The 22,873-nt window shown below is 42.0% G+C and overlaps 1 protein-coding gene across 9 annotated transcripts in view; it reads left to right on the top strand.

The window, feature by feature from the left end:
• The window catches only part of LOC143207543 (opioid-binding protein/cell adhesion molecule), a 374,124-nt gene that overhangs the window by 326,089 nt on the left and 25,162 nt on the right, over nucleotides 1-22,873 (top strand). For 8 of the 9 annotated variants that reach the window (XM_076421165.1, XM_076421166.1, XM_076421168.1 and 5 more), the window contains one exon: nucleotides 12,907-13,046. In XM_076421165.1, the coding sequence (XP_076277280.1) occupies nucleotides 12,907-13,046 (140 nt within the window). Of the gene's footprint in view, nucleotides 1-12,906; nucleotides 13,047-15,222; nucleotides 21,331-22,873 lie in introns of those variants that run through there. The other variant, XM_076421174.1, reaches the window with a different exon arrangement.

Consider the following 22,873-nt stretch of genomic DNA (forward strand, 5'->3'; position numbering starts at 1 on the left):
CGACGACGCGCGACGCCCAGCTATGAAAAGATTTGCGTCCGTTCCGCTTCGCTCGACGAGCTCTGAGACGGCCCCGAAAACGAGAACAACGCGACGACATGCAAACTACGTTAGCCTCTGTCGATGTCTTGTTTTATCACTACGGATGAAAGGAATCATATCTAGCGCGAATAGAGGGACGGCGACATTGAAGAGAGGTGATTTCCCCAATTCGACGCGGAACTATGCGTTCTCCTTTCGCCAGTCTATTTCTAGTAATGTTTCCGAGGTGTTTCTCGGGAAATCATTCCATTCGAGGACAGCAAATTTTATTCAACTCTTTCCTTCCTCCAGTGAACCACGAAAGTATTTGAACTCACTTTAAAACGGTATAACTTTTTCATGATCGGACCAAACGACCTGACTTTCTTGAGCCAATTAGAAGAATTGAGAAATATGTAATAAATATAGCTATATAAAGTAATGTACATTTCAATAAGGATTAAGTTCAGCACTGAAACTATGTAATCGTTGTATTATCCGAACAATCATGTTCCACTAATTAGCACGGATATTCAAAGTTTACTGCATGTACATAATACAGTTGAATTTTAAAATATAATAACTTTAACAATAAAGTACTCGTTAAATATGAGAATATCTATATACTATTACCACGTAATTTTATATGTTTCTTCAAAATTGGAACTTTCAGCCGCGGTCTCCCCTACTTGAAGTGTCCCTTAACTTTCGAAACGATAAAGAACTTTTGAATTTGCATGCGGGTCACGGGTAATTTGGGCGTTCCCATATTTTCGGGACACCCTGTGTAACGTACGGGTGTTATGAATAAGGTTTCTAAGAGCCGTAGAGATATCCCGGTAATGGTGACTAAAAGTGCGCCGGCGAACGCGGAACCACCGCATCGCATTAACGAAGAGTGACTCAGTCGCCTAACGGAAAAATATCTGGTTGTTACGTCGCAGTTTTATACACCGCAGCGAATTCACCGAATTACGGGGCTACAGGTTAACGAAGTTTAATTATTTAAAAAGGGCCGGACGGTTGCTCACGAAAGAACGTATTTACTTACGTTTCTGCAACCACCGCGCCGCGCCGCGCCGCGCCGCGCCGCGCCGCGCGTCGCACGTCGCGCGTCGGCGAAATGAATTCACCAAGCGACGTGAAATGTGCGGTTCGTTAAAATATGCATAATTCGAAACAATTTGCACCATTCGCGAAGCGCATGCGTGCTCCAGCCTTATTTTGATGCACATATTGCATTCCTACGCTGCCGCTGTTGCTGGCTCCACAACTACATATACCGCCGCAAGTTTTCCCAAAGACAGATATTCGCCTCATGCATTATTTCCGAACGTAGATGGTTTCTGCATCGGAACTTTTTGCAGACTATGGTTCATAGTTTTTACATGTAAATGTCGTGTGACCGGCGCAAGTTTGTACGTTTCTGACAGATTTTACCACATTTTAATCCCGTTAATTGTCTCGGTGAAAATATGGCATATACAGTGTTCCCTCGGATGATGCGACTCTCTGGTACGCGGATGATGTGACTTTTTTATCCCCACTACTAGGGGGCATCATTTAAATGCTAGCTGTTACTTCTAACAAACACTTCTGATGTCTTCGGTTAAAGTTCCGCGTCGTTAACCTAGTCATTTCCTGTGGTATTGTTGCAGTTACGTGCGCAATGATAAGACTCTGCTTGGTCGAGAAAACAAAATGGCAAACATTGCTCTTTCCGACTGCACGATTCAAGTGTGGAAAACGTTGCAAAGCTAACATGATCGTTCCATCGCGACCTGAATTTTAAAGTCTTTATTCTACTCAGCTCTGCGACGGTTCTCAGTTTGACCGTACAGGGTGTCCCATTTCGAATATCTCTCAAATTGTTGATAATACTAAAAAATGTTCCCGACAAAAGTTGAACTATATGTGGAGGACAACTTTTTGTTTAAGTTGGAATCGCATATTTTTTCATTATCTGTATATGTAGATATAAAATATCGGAAAAAATTCTTTTTTACAAAAAATTAAATTCATTTTGATTTTTTAAGTGTTAATATGCACTTTTAATTTCATAATGTTATAGCTGACGTTAAGACGAATTCACCGCCGACCCATACTATATTATGACCTTGCGCTCGTTTTTTCCGATTTTTCGGGCCAAATACTCCACCGTGGTTCGATCGGATTCAAGAGCGATGTTTGCCTGTTTATTCGGTTACACGTTGTAAAATAGCAGTAAGAATTCCCAGGATCGACACTGACGAAGCGGAAATAATTTCGAAAACTACTATCGAATCCGAAAAAATTGAAAGACCGATGGCGATAACGACTCCTTCGTATAATTGAGATTATGTTCAAACTCGGTAGAACGACTCGTCATTAATTCCCGGCAAGCGTCAACCGTTTACGGGGGTATGTAGTACCCATCAACTAGAACTCGTTACGCGGCGATCCAATAAAACTGGTTCCCATTCGAACGGTTTTCTTTCTTTTACTGTCACGATACGGAAGTCGAATTCGCGCAGAGTCGACCAGACCCGGTCGCGCAAACAGACTAAAAAATTCGAGCGAAACGCACCGAATGCGGAAATCTTCGAGGAGTCCGAGGTTCGCCGAGCTTTCATCGATTCTGCTAGTTCGCCTGCTCCCGTCACCGTCACCGTCACAAACGTTTGCTTACACGGAGAAATATCGGAGAAACGAGAAGTTATTACACTCGAATCGGAGGCTGAGGAGGCGGCGAGGATCGTACAATGAATTCCGTTCAACGCGTCCAATTCTGCAACACGCTTGCCGGCGTACTGCGTTCCCGCGTTTAGCCGGGTCAGCTGTAATTGGAAGAAAATGGAAAATGTTTACTAGCCTCGAAAAAACAGTGGAAAACGTGATCCAGAAACCGCGGAAACCTGGTCAAAATTCAAGTTTTCATCGCAGCTTTCCGAAAAAAGGTTATTTGGGTCGTTGATAACGAATTTGAGATCGAGGTCAATACAAAACGGCGGCTTCAACACTCCTATTAGATATGTGTAATAAAAAGACTGCAGATCTTAATGCAAAATAAAAATTTCTTACCTTGCCACTCTGTATATACTGATAAATTGGTGTTAGAATATTTTCGAGTTGAATACAAAAACAGTGAGAAAGGGACAACCCTACGCCATCATCAGTAGTCATTGTTGGTAGAAGCAATCTGTGCCGAACAAACATAAATGGGCCAGCCATATTCAGGCACACGTATGCCCTATGAATTATTAAACCAGAATTTCCGCATGGTAAACATTCATTTTTCATTCTAGATATGTTTCTACTCCATTCATTTTTTACATTGCACGCCGGATTACATCTCATCCCATGTGCTGTGATTGTTGTAGAAATTACCTTCGATGCTGAACAATTTTTCAGGTTATATGTAGATGCTGATGATTATACGTTACTCGTATTTTTCATAATTCTTCTCCTAGCACACGTTAATAGGTCAGAACCTATCTGAATATCAACCTATTTTTTACCCGCTTCCAATTATTTTAATCACCGTATTCGAACGATTTTTATTGCGTTCTCGCCAGAAATAAATGAAGGGAAATTTTCTTTTATAAAATTACTAGACTTGCGGCTCTTTATGCATTTCAAGGCTCATATAATTTTGTAGAGAACGTTGGATTACAAAATTCGATAGAATTTAGTACAATCTTCTATTAACATATTTTGGATCTCTATAAAGGCTTTTCCCACTAAAAATAGAATTTTAAGAGATTCCACTTTCTTCGAACTCGTCTATAAAAATTGAAAATTGCTTGAACATCGGCGGTCTAAAAAGAACGTGTGATGAACTTCCGTGTGTTTAACAAATACAGCGAAAATTGGAATACTTCGAATACTATTCTTGATGACTTTGGAAATAGAAAGTATGGGTACCGTTAAAAGCTATTTTCCTTTATCAGAATTCTTAAACGCGTAGCTGGCTGTGTGTGTCCACCGGAAATGCGGAAGTTATTTCTAAATTTATTAAACGGGAAGGAAAAGAAGAATAGACGCGACCAGTGCCAGTGCAACGATCGATTCAGCTACGGCGCGGCGCGGCGCGGCGCGGCGCAGCAACGGTTAAACTCATGTGAACCGAATCGTCAGTTTATCGCGCACAAAACGATACATTGCGGCTGTCTAACGATGCCCGCAACCGAGCAACACGGTTTTTTCTCCGCCGTCGGTACGCGGAATTTAATTTCAACGCGTTGCACCGAAATTTACCCGCAATTCTCTCCGACCTTAGCCCCCGACGCGACGGTCTCCCACCACGCCACCACCCTCTCGCTGCGTTCTGAGTTCCACCTCCTTCGCGTTCGACCTAGGAATTTTTTCCGCGCCGTTAACGGAGCCACAATGAATTTCACTCGCGGCAAGGCCGAACCGAGAGATTTAAAGGTGCAACTCGCGTTTTCTTCTCTTCACCATTTTTCATTCCAACCTCTCCGGACCGACGCGACGTCCAAACTTCACGATTTTTTACCCTGCAATGCATTATGGCAAAAAAATACCAAGACATCTTCAATAAATTTATTATTGCAAGCTCAAAAACATACTGTATTATAATTATATATAATTATATTGTTTACGGGTGTCTCTTGTTGAAAGTTCCATAAATGAATCATATCAGAAATAATATTATCCGAAAGCCAAAATTTAAGCATATTTACAAAAGATCTGTCGAATTTGGCAAACATCGATTCATTTAATTTTTGTTCAGACCTCTTGTCCAATTAGGAGAAAACTTTTTTGCAGTTTCTGGTTAAAAATTCAAAATCTATTTTAAAGCAATTTCATTGCACAGTTGGCAATTTTGTTTCCGAAGTTATATGTTGTCATCACAAATCTCTCTCTCTCTCTCTCCCTCTCTCTCTCTCCCTCTCTCTCTCTCTCTCTCTCTCTCTCTCTCTGTCTATGCTAAGGGAGAGAAGATCGAGTTTTTATTCAGAGTAAAAAGATGTTTATTCGATGAATCAAGTCTCTTGAGACTTTCATAGCCGGCGCAAAATTCGAACTCGCAGACGTAACCATAAGATCGGAAAAGATATTACGGAGGTTTGTCTCAGTAGTTCTTCCCTCTCGTCCTTTTATTACAATAATCTCTTCATCGCAAGGATAACTAGAAAAATGGCTGTAATAAAGAAAGGAATTCGATGGTGCATCTTCGGGCGCAGTATTTTCCGGCAGCATCGCAGGGGGTAGTGAAGCTATTGGCTCTCACGTGGGGCGGTCGCATATCGAATATCCGGGGATTCTTTCATGCAGTCGAGAATTTGACCAGCGACCCATTGATTCGTCGTGACACGAGTCGGTAGAGAAAAACGCGTGAAATTAAATTCTTGCGAATATGAAGCGATGACTATGAAGCGGAAACGAGCCGGGGAAATCACCGGCGCGGCGGCTTCCGCTTTCGAGACCGTGGACATGTCAACCAATGGGATTACAGATGGGATTACAGGCGAGAGAGATTGACAGGGGAATGTTATTAAAAATGCTCTCTTCCCGGCGCATTTGCACGTCGCGTCGAGCTTCGAGGAATCCCTGTTCATCTGCTTTGTGGATTACATCGTGCTCGTGAAGAAGCGAATGATCGCAATGAATGGTTGCGAACGGTTCCAGGGCCGCAGTAAGGAAAACTTGCGCCTGGGGCCAAGATTATACTTCGCGCACCTCTACAAAAAAAGAAAATCGAAATTTTTTATCAGATTCATTACGAGAGCCGTTTTATTATGAAAGTGGCCTAAGTCCATTTTCGAAAAAATCAAACTAGCAATTTTAATATTTACATTTCTACGTTATCTTTTCGTTCTGAAGCAAATTGTAACTAACATATTTTAAATCACAAAGATATTGTAAAAAGGAGATTAGCTGGTTAATAGAATGATGCAAATTTTGATTTTGAAAGTGGCCTAAGTCCATTTGTCAGTTGTTTGATGTTAAGGTAGTCGGAAGTGTGGGGGAATAGCGTCGTAGAAGGGGAACGATAGAGTAGGCGACAAGTCTTGATCTGGGATTACCCAAGGTGCACCTGTTCCTCGGTGTCTCGACTTTCCCGACTCTTTCCACGACTCCACGGTCCTCTCCTAAAGAAGATCTGATTGAAGTGCGTAGATACATACCACCTGAAGCGAATTCGTTCTCTGTAGGCAAGTGTTCAGCAAACTTTTAGTCGGCGCGCGTTTGCATGGAACTCCGAAACATTTTGAAACAGTAGCGGTTGTTTTTTTTCGGCGGCTGGTGGTGCGCGTTCGCGAACAGTTTACAATTTTCCACACGCCGCGCCGAGGGCATTAAAAAGCATCGCGAGGGAAATGCGAGCGGACACGTGTTCCTCCCGCGCGAGCACAGTCACGGAATAGTAAATACCCCGTGGATCTCTCCCAGGGTGGCAATCGGGAGAATTCCGGGCCGGGTCGGATCGCATGGATCGATGTCACGAGCTTTGTTACACGAAGTCCACCGGGCAATTATCGTCACACGTGTTCTCCTGTGACGCGAAGGCAGAGGGGAACGACACAACGTTCGACTTGAATTACAAACGACAACCGACCACCCCCCGGTTTCGGGTCCCGTCTTCCCGCAAACTCTAACCAATCCGTTTCCCCAGCAGGGAACATAAATTTCTTTTTCTCTCTGATTTGCGCGAGGATTCGTAAATCAGGATCGTGTATAGCACGTACAAGCCGGATCACTGAAATATTTCCTGTATTTATGGCTATATGAAAAGACCGTTTCAGAATAGTTTATTGCTCGAGGGGTGTCGGCGTTTTGTTTAGCCCTCGTGTAGGCGACCATGGTGGATACTAGGGTAACTGTACCGATTACTGCGGTGTCATGCTTCGATCGTACTTCATTTTAACCTTCGCAAGGTAACGTGTGTGTGTCTTGGAAATCCTATTTACTTCTGAAAAATAATAAAATTTGATTTGAGGATAGTAAAACACGCTGAATATAAAAATACGTGCTTCTTTAAAAGAGGACAAAGGTCTTTTACTGGGGTAACTTGAACGTGTCTTTTAAATGCAGCTTTAGGCATTCGAAATCTTGCGCAGCGAAAGCTTCAACTGCCTTTTGCAGACTCTTTTCATTCCATTGACCGTAAATTCTTTTCGACATGTTCCGCTGTAGAAAAGAACTTTCAGTTTCTGGGCATTTGATCAGAATCTGAAATTGCTGCAGGAAACCGAATAGCAGTTCAATTTCGGAAACTTCTCGGCGCTTTATAAAATGTTTAATTCAATTTTACCTGCGTAGGTAATATAAAATACGAGAGATTTAATTAGTATTCAAGGAAATTCATCTGCGGTATTATAATAAATATAAATAGCGGTATTTTTAAGAAATAGTATTGCTTATTATTGGACTTATTATTGGATTTGAGTTTGTGCGTTTGAGACAAACGTAAGTAGGTCAATAGGTTTTATATTTATATGGAAATAGTAATTATTCATGAATGAATAGGGATTCGAAACGCATTTGTAATATCCTTATAGAAATATATATAAGGTGGTGAAAGGAATGTTGGAAATGTGTACTAATCTGGGTAATCAGGTGACTACACAATGGGCAACCGTGTATTTAACACATTGACCGCTGCGTGGTCTGTTTCAAATGACGGATACTGTCTCTGATGAGTCACGTCAACTACGTGACTATATGTCTGACGATACGTGTACACACAGGCTCGTCTAAACAAGTTAGGATAGTCAAAGGATAGTCAAGAGGATTGTACTACAATCGGTATATAACGAAATTGCGAAGATCATGTGCGGTAACAGAATGCGGGTGATCCAGATATTCGTGCACTATAAGCGTAACAATGGACCCCCCTGTATTTCGAATAATATAGAAAGAATACAAAAGGGTTAAAATATAAAATACGAATTTAACATATCACTGCGATACAAGATCCGGCCGCTAACAACAAAAAAAAACTAAAACCGAAACCACGTAATCCCTGGCTGCTTATTTGCAGTTTCTAATAAAGCGAATTGCGCAACTGGTCGCTAATAGCAAACCCAGTCCGGAGCAAAGACGTTTCATTCCCTCGAACAGGGTGCATAAGGGGTAAGAATCTCAGCGTGGTCGACCTTCTGATGTCTCATCCAGGTCGCACCAATTTCCACCCTGCTCGACCATCCTCCCCGCTGTTTATGTTTCGCGTTTAGTTTCATCGGTGCGGAGTGGGGTGAAAAATGAGTCTTTTTTGCGCAACCGCGGGACCACTTAACTCCTGCTCCCTTTCATAGAGCCAGCGGTCGAACGTAACAGGGATTGGGCTTGCTGGAGAGGGGGTTGAATTTGAGAGAGAGAGAGAGAGAGAGAGAGGGAGAGGGGGGGGCATACTGTGCGACGGGAAGAGTAACGATAACGGGGTGGCAACAAGTGCTCTTAACGCCCTAACGGTTTCCCTTGGTGCGCCTCGGGGGAACGTTCCCGATGCGGTACTCTCAAAAGACTCCGTCGGTACTCCTTACGCGAGCGGTTGGAAGCGAGGAAGTAGTTGCGGCCTCGGCAGATGGCAGTTACAGGGTGCCACGACGTGGCATCCCAGCGATCCAAATGAATTCTTAAACCAGTCCGTCGCGAAGGAATGCAAGACACCACCACTAGCAGCAACGGCACAAGAAGCACCAGCACCAGCTCCAGCAGCAGCCTCATTTCCCGGCCTCTCCTCCCTCCGCAACCTCCATCCCTCTTCCATCGCCACCCCTTTCCTTTTTGCGGCATCTTTGGCCTGCTCGTTTTTCCGACCTCCTTAGCTGGCCTGCCTCCTTTAAAGCCCACCTTCCTTCCGCATCATATCCAGAAGAGCCCCGCTGTAGTTCCTGCTTAATGACTCCACTTCTCCCTTCATCCTTGCCGGCCCCTAACCGGTCTAAAAGGTCACCGCGAGCACGCAGTCGAGCGACGTTTGCTAAAGGGTTTCCTGATAAGAGCCTACCTAATGTTTTTGTTGTCATCTTGGCATCCTAAATATTCCAAAGAATTATAAGAACAAATAACGCTGTTGAAGAAACGACCTGAAAATATGGAATTGTAAGGGCCATTGTTGTGTATGGTTTTCCTTAAAGTGAAAACAAGTAATCAACTTAACTGAAGTGCGCGGAAGTAGGAAACGTCAATATATTGAAACGAGTTTGTTGCCAAGCTTATTTGGAAAGCGAGAAAGTTTATTCGGAAACGCAGGAAATATCATCTGTTTCCGATTCGATTAATTTCGTTCGACCGATATCCTTACCGTTCCTGCTGAATCGCGATATTTTTACACATTGACCCGATCGAGTTTCGCAAACTCCACGGTAAAGTTTAATTAAATATTTGTTGAAATATATCGCTTGCAACAAACCGTTGCAACGTATTACATACTCGATGCATGATCTGCTGGTTTGCCCGTCGTGATTTACTTTCGTTCCGTTCCCGACTGTTTTTCAATGCATTGTCATCGTGCGACCGGTGGGTATACATTCGACAACTTAAAGTATTGTTCTCTTGCTCCGTGAAATATTGACATTTGAACGCTTCCCAAATGTGTAACGAGATTGTTTCTAGGTCCGTGAACTCGTCGTTACTGTCATCCCTGAATGCGAATGATTTTATAACAATTTTGTCCGACTTTTCGCTGTATAAAATATGGAACAAAAATGCAAAACACATTAACACGCATTTGCGGCGCATGATCATTAGCTGTCGTTGGGCATATAATATTTAAACATGGTCTTCTCGCAGTGCTTTCCGTATACATAACGTGTTTCAGTTAATTAATTAGGATTTCGTGAATTTGTATTATTGCACAATTCCATTTTATAATAATACAAAATATGTTTAATCGTAACGAGATATTGTATTTAAACCGTGTTTGTCAGTATACTGGATTCTATAAATTTGTTAATTAAAATCGGACAAAAGCGCGGTAATTATGAATTTGCCAATGCAGTGGTATTATCATCAATATACATGTGTATGTAGTGTTGCTCGTAGAACGAGCTCTCATTTCTTTCACTTTGTTGTTAATTCTGTTCAATATTTTCCTTAATTGCACGGATGTATAATTATAGACAATCAAAGATAGTAGATATCGCACCCCTGCAAGAAAAGTGACAGAACTCAAAAACATGCAGCATTTGAGAAAAATCAACTTAAAGAATACTATCAAACTTATACATATTTCTCAATGACATAACCTGAAAATTGCCATTTTTTGACTTGTGTCACTTTCCTTGCGGGGGTGCGATATGAAAACGTAGAAACAATAGAATGAATTTGTTTACGATTACCAGACTTCAAGGATTTAATCGAAGATGTACGACAATAGGGGTATCACTCGATACTTATGTATGTTGACCACAATGGAACCCTACGTACCAGGGTGTACCAAATATGTTGTAGTTTTTTGAGTGGGTAATTCCTGAGGTCACATTTGAAGTTACTTTCTCCTTTACGAAAATGTTATCCACGGCTTCGGTAAGGAGCTATTAACGAAAAACACGGATCAATCATAGCGCGTCTTCTGCGGACGGAGCCCGGCTCGGCCAATGCTGACGCCACGCTCGCTGTAGCCGCGCTGTGATTGGTCCGTGTTTTGCTCCGTCTAATAAATTGTGTGTGGCCATGTGTAACCAATATTTAAATAGAATTCATCAAGGTCCTAGTATAGTGTTAATAAATATATTATCATAACATACAAATAAATAACAATAATAAATTGATGAATGTGCCTACCCATTTTTGTTACAAGTGTATAAAATCCGTACTCTCTAGTGACATCGGCAACTGTGTGCCCTAAGAAGACCATTGGCGAAAAAAATTGCAGGGCGCTAATTTGATCGACTTCAGCATCCCCCGATAATGATCCGGATCAGGCGATTGGCTACGCGTCCCCAATAAAAAACACCTTTCCGTAGCCCTCGTGAAATAGATTCCATCATACGCGGCAGGGTCGTATCCCCTGTCTGTAGTCTGTAATTCAATATCACCGCAGACGCGTAAAGAAATTCTCGGAACGGCCCAATCGGCATACGAAACACACTCGTAAATTCCTTCTCCGTCTTTACCAGGAGGCGCGTCTCGTAAATCGAATGAAACTGTTTCACGTTGGCTCAGACAAGTAGACTGCGGGGGTGTATTAAGGACGCGTAATATGCTGCGCTACCTTCCATTCCGCGTCTTTTACGGACGAAGGACGGTCGATCTGTCAGTAGCAGACGCTCCGAGAAGGGTGCAACTTGATTTACACTTTGCCCAACCTATCGCTTCTCCGTTCCTTCGAACTTTTCTGATCGAAAACGAACCGGACGATTGCTGCTCGATAATAAACTTTTTCACAACCACAATAATTTATTCCCGATTGATCTATCAACCCTGCATCGAATTTTGTGACATCAATTTCGAATCCTGATTTGAAACTGGTCTGAAAGAGTTCCAGTTTTCCTGGGTTTTATTTGAAATATGAACCGTACAATTAAAAAAAATATATTTTAACGTTATAAAAGCGTCGATGAGACGGGATGAAAACCACCAAATACTCCTCTCAAAAGAATTAAGGGATCGACGATGAATGATTGAACCCGAAAAATTGCTACTAGTTTACATGATGATAACTCCGGCCAAAATTGCTGTATCGATATCGTCAAACAATGGTTTGAAAGCGTGAAACCTCTAGTATCGGATGCTATGTTTCAAATTGTTGCAATGTTGGGTTTTTACAAAGTTATAGCGAGATAAAGACAACAGTGACGGTTAACAAAAATTTTGTGCAACTTCGTAACATCACACGGGGAGAAACAAATTTTTTTGATAAATCGCATTAATATCATTTGGAAGGGCTATCTTTCCTGCGTAAAATGTGTGGTTGTTGATTATTGTGCGATTTTTTTTATTCGGGTTATTCAACATTGAAGTAAACATTGGCTTTTAAACTTTTCTACAATAATTTTTTCGCTTTCCGGAGCCAGTTAAAGTTAAAAAGCCAATATTTACTTCAATGTTGAATAACTCGAATAAAAAAGATGGCACAATAATCAGCAACCACACATTTTACACAGGAAAGATAGCCCTTCCAAATGATATTAAGCTGGGAGTCGAGTACCATTAAGAGCGATACAACCAGGCTGACTTTCCCAAGTAAGTCAGCTGATGTTTTCCAGCCGTACCCGATCCATAAATTGGTCAAAGGGACGCTGGAGAAGACTCTAAAAAACGGCATCGTCCATAATGACCCCAGCGTAGATCCAATCTAAAATTCGCGAGCCGGCCACACAATAAGAACCCCTCGGCAGTAAAGCATGAAGGAACAACGAACAACATGAAGGAATAACGAAGAACGATTGAGGAACTTTAGTCGCGAATAACTAATAAAATTTCATTCGGTATTCGTTATTGGAAGAATGTCCAACCCCGTCTTACAGTCGATAATAAGATCCAAGGGTTCAATACTCCGCTCCTCCGAATCTTGGCAAACAAAACAGAATTGATCCGTCGAGCACCCAGAGACTAGGATGCACTGAATATCAAGCTGCATTAGTCTTTGATTTCTCTCCTGGGTAGAGAGTAGGTCAACGACTCACGGCGAGAATAACAGTTTCCCGAGCGACCATTTTTCATCGGTGCCGATCCTTCAGAGTCCTTCCGTTCGTTCCGCGTCCCGGTTGCTCCTCTTTTTGCGAATCTTCACTTTTTGCCGCGACGATTCAAAGCAAACTCCTTCACTGTCGTCTTCCGTGTTTTCCAAGGCTTCCTGCGGCCCCCGGGGCAACGCAGGAAGAAGAACCCAGCCACCGAGACGGTGAACGTCTGGTTTCCGTTTAGAGTTTAGAGGAACGATCCTTAGGGTCTCGCACGGCTGCTACAGGGACCCTCTGCTTTCTGTTTCAGCGTGAAGACGGACATGGGCACCAACGGAGCGGTGTCCAGGCTCTACATAGCGAACGCGAACAAAAAGGACAGCGGGAACTACAGCTGCGAGCTGGCGGATGTCGCGGCAGCCACCACGGTTTCCGTCCATGTGCTAAATGGTATGCTCTTACTTATCTTTGCTATGCTCGCTCGGTTATCTTTCGAGCTCCTTTCGTTGATACAGGGCCTGTAGGCTAGGTTGGTCCTTAATTCTCAGTCCACTGTGCCATATAAAACTATGGTGCCCAAACTATGCTTCTTGTTATTTATCTTGTGTATATAGTCTGTTTTTCCCGGTAGTTTTTCATACTTAATTCCGTGTATGATTAACCCAGGAAAAAATTGAGTAGGGATCAGGAGAAATTAGTTCGACGTCCGGTTTTGCGGGATTGAAAATTACAGTTATAACGAAGTTGCGTCACAAGGCAGTATATACAAGAGTAATTAAAGGGCGTACACTTAATACACTAAAAGGGATGAGTCACCAAGATCCAAGATCCAAGGAAGTCTCATCAACGATATTTAATTACACCACCATCCTCAAAGTTATAAAATTTTGTACGAGGCGAGCTCTTATTGCTAAGGATGACACTTGTGTCTTCTTCGCGAAGTCTCCGATGTTACGAAGTGTAATACGAGCTGGCGGAAAAACGATATCAGCAGAAAACTCCGCATCCTGTTAAAAGATTAGATGGAGACTAATGAAAATTCTGGCCGGCAACGATAAATAACAAAATATAAAGATAAAGAGTAATAAACGTTCATCAAGGGACACGAACCTTTGTAACACATTATGGAATTTACGTCCATGACCCCGTTAATTCTATTACACAGACATAGAAACGCGCGATTGAAAAATTTCATTGTTCGGATAAAGTGGTTTGCGGTTTCTGGTTTCGGGTTTCAAAATGACCATCCGAGACGAGAGTTTCATCGTTCGATGCTGCTGAATTACTATCGGTATGTGATTAAAACGTGTAGTAACAGAGAAAGGTGTGTGTTGTCGGTGCAATTACCAACTGCTTCTTTCATCCCACTTCCGAATATCAAGCGTAAGATTGCCTCACGAGAGCATGATTCGCCCGCAGCGTAAATTTTTCATTTCCTGGTGAAAACGTGGCACCTACAGTGGAGAATCAAAGTGCCATATCTTAAATGATTTCCGTCGGGGCGATAAAGTCCTCAAATTATTCTTGCTATTTCCAGCCTCGGCGCGGTCTTCACCGCAAAGATCCTGACTGTCATTGCGCCGCGCCGCGCCGCGCCGGCTGTTTTTGAACGTTCCACGCGGAGTTTATCTTCGAACTAAAAACGGTATGGCCGGTTATTAAAACGTCACCGCGAAAGAATTCGCGGGGTTTCGGTCAGACACGTCGCGTAATTTCCGGCACGGCGCGGCGCGGCGCGGCGGGTTTTTGTTTCGCGGAAAAGCAGGAGTACGTAGAACGCGGAGCCGCGCATAATTTTCATTTACGTCGCGTAATTCACTTTGACGTATGTTCAAAGCCGGCACCCGGTGAAAAAATATACCATCGGATGTGCCTAATGCAATAGAGCGGTCAGCCTCCAGAAACACTTTATGACCGGCCCTCCCGTTGTAATCTTAATCCTGACCGTCTCATGAATAAATATGAACCGGCGCGCGGCGCGGCGCTCGGCGTCACGAAAAAATTCCGATCCACCGACGAATTCGACGTTCGCTTCTTTCTTTTGCGCGATAACGCAATTACCCGCGAAGTTTAAAAGGGAAGTTGGTCAGAGTGGCCGAAAATTGGGAACACTTTTTTCACCGGTACAACTCACTTTCTGCATGAAAGGTGAACTAGATACGGTGAAATTATTTTCGTACTCGAGATTTCATCATCCCCCGGGATGGAGATAGACGAGAAAGGAATATCCATTATTAAGGGTAAAAACGGTTTATGCAAAGCAACGCATTCGTTTATCTTCATGATTGTTGAAATTGTCAAGATGCTTTTGTGGGAAATTGCTGAATAAATTCAGTCATTTCGGTAACTGTGAATAGAGGTTAACTAACAATAATTGTACTGCAGAGTTTTATGCAGAATGAACATGTTCCACGTCGATTATAACAAACAAGGACTATCCTTGTCTTTCTGGGACCAAACGTTTTGCACTGTTTTAATACAATCCCATAGATTTTGGCGAGAAAACTCCAGAAAATGCTAATCGAATGATAACCTTGACAAAGGTCCTTGTTTCATTTAAGGACGTCGAAATCGAAAGTAGCTCCCTTTTGTGAACATTTACCTTTTTCTTTTTTCTTTGTTTAAGGGCGGTGAGGAAATGCTGTTACGCACACCCCCTACGGTGAAAGTTGGGGGTAGTGTGGGGCACGGCACCCGTAACAAAAAGAGCGCAAGGTCGATGAGTCTCAGATTTGATTGAAACTTTGTAAAGTTTAGATCTCATTCTCCCGTTAACGTGTATATACCATTGTGGGATAAAAATAACTGACTACGTGCAGGGAAATAAATAAACCAGTATATATATATATATTTAAAATACTCGTTACTCTTAACTCTGGCCGCAACTAGCAGGCCGAAGTTGTCTCACGTGCGCTTTTCTCTCGACTGCCTCGTCGTTTTAAGAAAACGCGTCAAGCTCGCACTCTACGCACACACGCACATACACACAAACACACAAACACACACACACATATACAGTTCCTTAAAGCTAAACAGTCCAATGCTGTATCTTAACCTAAACAGCCGAAGAGTATCGGTCCTCGACGGCGCCGAAATCACTCGACGGGGTGTCGTTTTCGTCTCGACGTTTCGACACGGTCCCGACGCCCGACATCCGACACCACACCATTATAGGCGCAGATACTCGATAGTTTTTAAAAAATATTTATAATTGAAGGTTTCTATTACCATGAATATACTAGTTGTAAGTTCCAAAATGATCCTTCCCTCGGTTGATTCGGCTTGGCCTCGTCAGCCGTCCTTTCTCATTTTTCCTTCCGGTTCCCGATCCTCGGGGGGTAACCGCAGTGTTTCGCATCCCCGTGACCCCCTCCCGCCTGCACTACATGGCGTATTCATAGAAAAGTTCGCCGGAGATATTCAGGTCGAGCCATTTCCCTTTTCGAGTCATCTCCATTCGACTCCGCTTCTTTTCCCGCAATCTTCTCGACCGCTTTCCCGTTTCCTTACTCGTTTCCTCGTCATTTCCCCTGCCGTTCAACTACACCCCTCGCCCCTGGATCCAGTCCTCGAGCCCCACGTATCTCGGCAAGCTTTGTGTTTTCGCGGAACGACAAGCGTGAGCACACTCGTCTCTGATCCATTTTTCCGGCATAAGCGTCTCGCTTGTCTCCATTTACGTCGGCTAATATCAAGCAATCGGGATCAGAATTCTTTTATCTTATTCCGCTAAAACCCCTTCTCTCCTTCTACATTCTCTGTCGTACTGCTCGGCAATCGATGCGCCTGTGCGACATACCGTATAAGTAGACTCCTGATGTTGCTTCTCTTTTGGTTTAGGGTTCTTTGCTTCAGAGTGTCTCCTCTTTCGGAAGTTTCTTAGGAATTGCTACCTGAACTTGGCTAGCAACGCCGACTTGGCCGATTCTTTTAAAAGTAATTATTTCTGAAAGTAGTCTTTATTTAATAACAGTTATCTGCATTTGCAACGAGCCACAACTAAATTGTTAAAATTAGAACATATTTATATTTATAACCTAAAGAATTTATGTTGTAACCCAATATAAAACTATCTTTGTAGGAAGTCTTACACGAATTAGAAATAACAATCTTTGCAAAACACTATTTTATTTTTTAAAAATCTATCTGTCTCTCTCTCTCTCTCTCTCTCATAGAGTTTGTATAAATAAACAACTGTATGTATCTATTATACAGATACAATGTAATTCTAAGATTTCACAGATCAAATGACAGGAACTGTGGTAGTAAATATCTTGAGATACAATAATCTAAACTTTATTATTGTACAGATCGATGATTTTGTTCTTATACTCTAAAAGAATATGCAAAAAAGTATGTCATCCCATTAAAAAAAGTAGTGATGACCTTGAAATCTCTAAGAACATGATCTTGCACAAAGTTACCCTTCATTTTTATGGAGAATTGTTTTGCATAAAATCATTAATAGCAGAGATGTTTCCATTTAAATGCTCCCCTTTGTATAATATTAATATCAATTTGATAAAACGTAATTGATACCGCCTGTCCACTTAATTTTGGCCCCATCTGTATATGAATTAGTAAATGGTATAGCGCGCGAGCAGAGAGATTTATTACTGATTAATATTTGCATTATTCAATTTATGTTACGGTACAATGCGAGTTGTATTGATAATGCATTGGTTGCTATTATATGTAGGACACATTTACACATTTCTGTACATATACACTTTTCTTTCCGAGCGTTCCAGAAGGTTTCACCGAGCTTGCTTTGTACAGTTATTTCCCCTCGGCATTTCCTGTGCATGCTCGGCGTTAACTTTTTCTCGACGTTTCTTGTTTCCTAACATCTTTACTATGGTTTCCCTCAGACCTGGTTAACCCTCGTGCACATTTAGCGATCGGGATCTCTCTCGAATTTTCGTGCGCTTACCGCTCGATTTATTGCTTCGCTACATTTTCCCAGTTTTCCCGCGTTTTTCACATCTTTCCTTTTACGACCGGTGCTTTCGGTTTTTTAGCCCGACCCTTCTCATTGCAATCATTGCTCACATTGATTTATATGTTACGCTCGATCACCTTATTACAAATTATCCTTCATTTTTTATCGGGACCAGATTGTGCTACCGTATTATAATAAAACATTTGTGGTTTATCTAACACGAAGGACTCTATATCGACCTTTCACAAATACCATAAATGTTGAACTGTAAATATGCACATAAAGTGCATACAATAAGTATTTAAAGTTTAAGCACTGCATGTCCGATTATCGAAAAATTGTTGTCTATCGAAAAGAACTTGAAATTGTGATAATTTCATAAAAACGAATAGTACTATAATGACGCAGTGAGGTCAGAAGGAATGTATAGTTTATATGTTCGTAGTTTAGTAAAGAAAAGCAATATATACATATATACCGCGAGTGATTCATGAGAAACAGAACACCTAAGTAACTCCGTTGGGCTTGGAGATAGAAGAAAATGTTAGAGAGTGCTAGTTCTCCGCAAGCTCGTACCTTCAGGTTATTGTGATGCAAAAAATATTTGTTACGTAACGTGCATGATGTCAATGGACCAAATATCTGGCAAGAATATTTTTTTCCGAAGGTCATTTTTTTCGGAGTTATCAAGGTCATCGATTTTTCTTGATACGTAACTACATTTTTTTTATTGCGTCGTGATTTGTTACACCTGTACAATCAGAAGCTTGACATATTGGATAGAATATGGGCAGAGCAACGGGACCCAGACAAATATTTCGTTTATCATTAGGGATTCTAAAAACAAATTTTCTATTTTGCATAACGCATATGTTCTGTAAAGCATTTTATGCAGATTGCACATTCTTTGCATATCGTTCGCATATGTCTCGCATATTTCGGACATATTTAGATGACTGTCTACCGTGTTAAACATGGGACTCTAAAAAAGTTAAGTAACGAACGAAGGATGTCAGAACGGTAACTCGTGGACCATAATTTCTGTTACACAACGCCAGAGAAGGGAAATCTTTTTTAAGCGACGCGACGTTGCGTAAAAGTTGTACCATAATTAAGTGAATTGTAACATTCGTTACTCTCTGTTGCACTAGCAAATCAATTATACTTGCGTGTGCAGAGCTTACTATGTCCCGAATACTGTATATCATACTAATGCTGTATCGTTATCAATTTTACAAATATTTTCCATAATCTGAAAAAACACGTGGAACAAAAGTTAGCCAATTTTCAGTCAGCTATAAAAAGCAACAAAAAATATTGAAGAAAAATTGTCCAAATATATTGTTCACAATGCTTATTGTAGATTTGAAGATAAAGAAGTAATAAAGTTATTTATTAATTGAAATGAAGGGTACTGTACCGGACTCAAAGTTTGTGCCTTTCAAATAACCATACCAAAAATAGAGAATCATGGTCACACCTGATACTAATAACCACCACGTTACATTGATATGACCTTCCTGAGGGTCAATCATTATAAACCTAAGTGAACATTTTCTGACCCATGGTATCTTCGCGAATATCAATTTTTCAGAAACTGTATCCTTGTACACGAGTATGCTTATCTTTGGCTTCGTCATAGACTTACAAAGTTTCGATGAAGTCGGGGGTGTGGGTCGCGATAAAGTACCCCGCTATAGTGTTATTCCAAAAGCGATGTGCCTGGCGGTCTCCTTGACAGACTAAACACGCAATTCCAGCGAAAGAATCATCTCCGCATTAGCATGGAATTTTTCAGAAATTCAAAAGTAGGGTGCGCGCCATAGTGAAGCCAACCTACTAGCTCCGGGCGGCTCGGGATTCCGTCGTTTCGCCTCAGCTCGAGGAGCCTAAGCCACGGAAACTTTTGTATCCCAAAGAAAATCGCGTGTAAGTCGAATCGATGAGGTCGCGTCGATACGTATTGCTAAACGCAGGCTTTGGATCCCGCGGACAGAGGGAGCTTTTCAAGTTTCAGGGAAACGGGGTTCAACTAGTTTTCACGCAGGCTTTTCGCGGCGGCATAGGATTGCCGGTAGTATCGGGTACAGTCCCGTGGCGAAGGCGTTGTGCATTATTTACAAGGGATTACCGTGAGTCGGCTCGCCGGGGGAGTTCGATCATATCCGCGGCGAGGCTTTCGACTTTCGAACAATAGAACCAGGAAGGACGAAACAATTTGCACCGAAGCCGGCGTATCTCCGTGCGGATGGGCGAAAAAGAGATCATCTCGATGGAAATTTTCCATCGGTTTCCGTTCTCTCCTGAGAATTCAGCGTCCGCGTCGACATTTGACTAATGACTGGCCGGGATATACGGGGTGTCCCAAAAATCTTGTATTTCCTTGAAACGGCTAATTCCTGACGTCATTTGAAGAAACTTTCTCCTTTGCGAGAAAGCTCTCCACGGCTTTGTTCAGGAGTTATTAACGAAAAACCACACAGACCAATCAGGGCCAACGCCAACGCTTCACTCAACTGTAGCTGCCATCTGATTGGCCCGTGTTCTCTGTTAAGTTTCTCCAAATGACCTCAGGAATTTGACCTTTCAAGGAAATAGTACATTTCCTTGACACCCTGTACAGTGTGCGCAGTGTTTAAATGGGAATAACCTAAATATCGTCGTAATTTTTAGTTTTGTCAAGGGACCACGACCGAAACAGAAAATACTGGTTGTAACCGAACGTTCTGTTATTACATTTTAAACGAATAAACCTTTTATTAACTTTAACACCGTAATATTATATAATATCACATAAATAACTAAACACATTCTTTTAATAAATATTTGAGCAATATTTGTTATCTTTAGTTTGAAGCTGATTTAAATTAAGAGCATTATGCAGTTTACAACATTTCACAGTTGCATTTACATGCAATGTAAACTCCTTTGTGTTCCTGAATTCTTCTTCCTCTTTGTTTCTTAAAATCTGCATTTTCTCATTGTTTCTTAAGTTTTCAGTTCCACAAGTAAATCTTCTCCTGCACTTCGTTTTAATGTTTTACTTTGTTTTCATATTTTCTTTAATATCTTCTTATTTTATCTGTAATACCTCTTTATCTAGAAGATAATTCTCATTGAATTGTACTTTTACGTATTTTAATCTCATTGAAGAAAAAGAGACCGCAGTAATAGGTACATTTATCCTATATTCGGATGGTAGTCCCTGTTCAAATACACTTTTGGGGTACTTCCTAGGAACGGAAACCGCTACAGGATGGTATAAAATTCGACTTAGCTCCGCTTCCACGAAATTTATCCACGGAACCGGGGATTTGCATAAACGTTCGCCTTTTAATAATAAACTCGTTCGAAAAGGGTGTTTGGACGTGTTAATTATATCACATAGTTTCATATACTTTCGGAACTTTTAATCCAAGTTTAAGGGCGCCGCGCCGCGCCGGGCCTCGCCCCACAAGTAATGGTGTTCGGGGGAACGTAAACTGTAATATAGAGGATCGCTTAGTAGCTTATATCGGGAGGGTCATCTATCGAGTGGCTGGGCCACGTATGGTGCGAATTATAGCGAATGCAGGGGGCGCAGTGTTCTTCACTGATAACGGTGTTTGGGAGGCTCGAAGGCGGACGGAAAGGTTATAGCCAGGCGTGTGCCGGCTGTCGATTGAATTTTCCAGACTTTTGCCACGGTCGATAATTGATTTTCCATGGGGTTTGAACGCTGCTGCTGTCTATTATCTGCTCCCTCCTCCTCCTTTCCGCACCCTCTTCCTTCTCCTCGCGTTCCTCTGGCGTTGCTCCTCCGTCGACGACGATTTTTTCCCCATTTCTTCGCTATGTATGGAAACCAAGCCGCCTAGGCGGCGAGGAGGGGGGGGGCGAGGTGTAATCGAAGCAGTAGGTGGACAAAGTCATGAAGACTGCCGATGACGGCTGGCTCGATTGCCATTCGCGGACCCCCACCTGCCCACTCGATTTTCATTTCTCTCGACGACGCTTACGTAACCGACAGCGACCCCCTCGACAACCAGCTACTCCAAGAAAATTGTCTACCGGCTGTTATTAAGCACGCCACGCTCGAGAGCCACTCGTCGAGCAACTTCCGATCGGGGAACTGTCAGTCCGGCTACCAACCACCCTTCAGGAGACGCGAGTTTGTTTGCAACTTACAACCGGAACGAGATCCTCGATGACGTACGCGCCACGAGGAAGTTATTCTTACATCCACTCTGGTTTATACAGGCTGACTCGCGCAAACTGTAACAAGGGGTAAACTTTATTTTACCGGACTCGAAATTTGTGCCTTTCTTCCATTAATTATTATGTATTTGCTCGGTAAGCGCCGCGCTATCGTCACTACAAACACTACAAACCAATATATCAGCAGCGCCCTTACCTGTCAAAGACACTGAAAAATGCACAACTTTAAGCAAGCATAACTCCTCATGAACCATTGATCCTACAGGATCGAAACTTCGATCTGCAGCCGCCCCGGGTACAAATCTACTGGATTACATACCAAACGCATCAGAATTTATAGGGGAGACACAAATTTTGAGTCCGGTAAAGTAAAGAGCAGCAGCCGAAACAAGTCGTGCCTTCTTCTGGCTGAAATTAGAAAACAAAGTTTTGGTGAAAAAATTATTCAAACTGCGACACTGACACTAATAACATTCCAGAGTTAAATATGTGTATCGAACAGAAATGGACTCTCTGAAAAAAATTTTCAATTCATACCGGTGTACAGTGTGTCAAATAGCCATTCTAGATGGGCAGAATTCACTTTCAAATAAACAAAAAAAGCTAACCGTGCCAATATAATTTAAAAGAATCACGTATTAAAACCCTTGAATAATAAAACTTAAAATCCTTTTGTTGAATGTTTACAGAGCGTGTAAACTTCACCTTAAAGACGGACGGTCAACCTATAAATGAATGGCCACATTTAAACACTTAAAAATTTACTAAGGATTATTTAAATTTTCTATACATGCAGGGTGTCTCAGCTGAACGAGGCCACCTAAATATCTCCTTTATTTTTAATGACATAAAACAAAATATTTATGACATAATTTAAATGGTATCGAAGGAGAATACCAATTTTGTTAGTGATAACAAGCGTGTTAATTACGTATTGAAGTTCACCATGATTTGCGCTCGAATAATACTTGTTAATAAATTGCACAGCGGTTTAATTAAGCAACCTGCTAACGACGCGCACGGTATGCATGTAATTAAAAGTTCTCTTCCACGAGTGCAACTTCTAAGAAGCCCTTGCCCGTCAAACTTTTCGGTGATAAAAGTAATTGCACACTTGTGCGCAATTGGGCACCGTGTA

Source organism: Lasioglossum baleicum, chromosome 3 (assembly GCF_051020765.1).
Source record: "Lasioglossum baleicum chromosome 3, iyLasBale1, whole genome shotgun sequence".
Classification (NCBI taxonomy): domain Eukaryota; kingdom Metazoa; phylum Arthropoda; class Insecta; order Hymenoptera; family Halictidae; genus Lasioglossum; species Lasioglossum baleicum.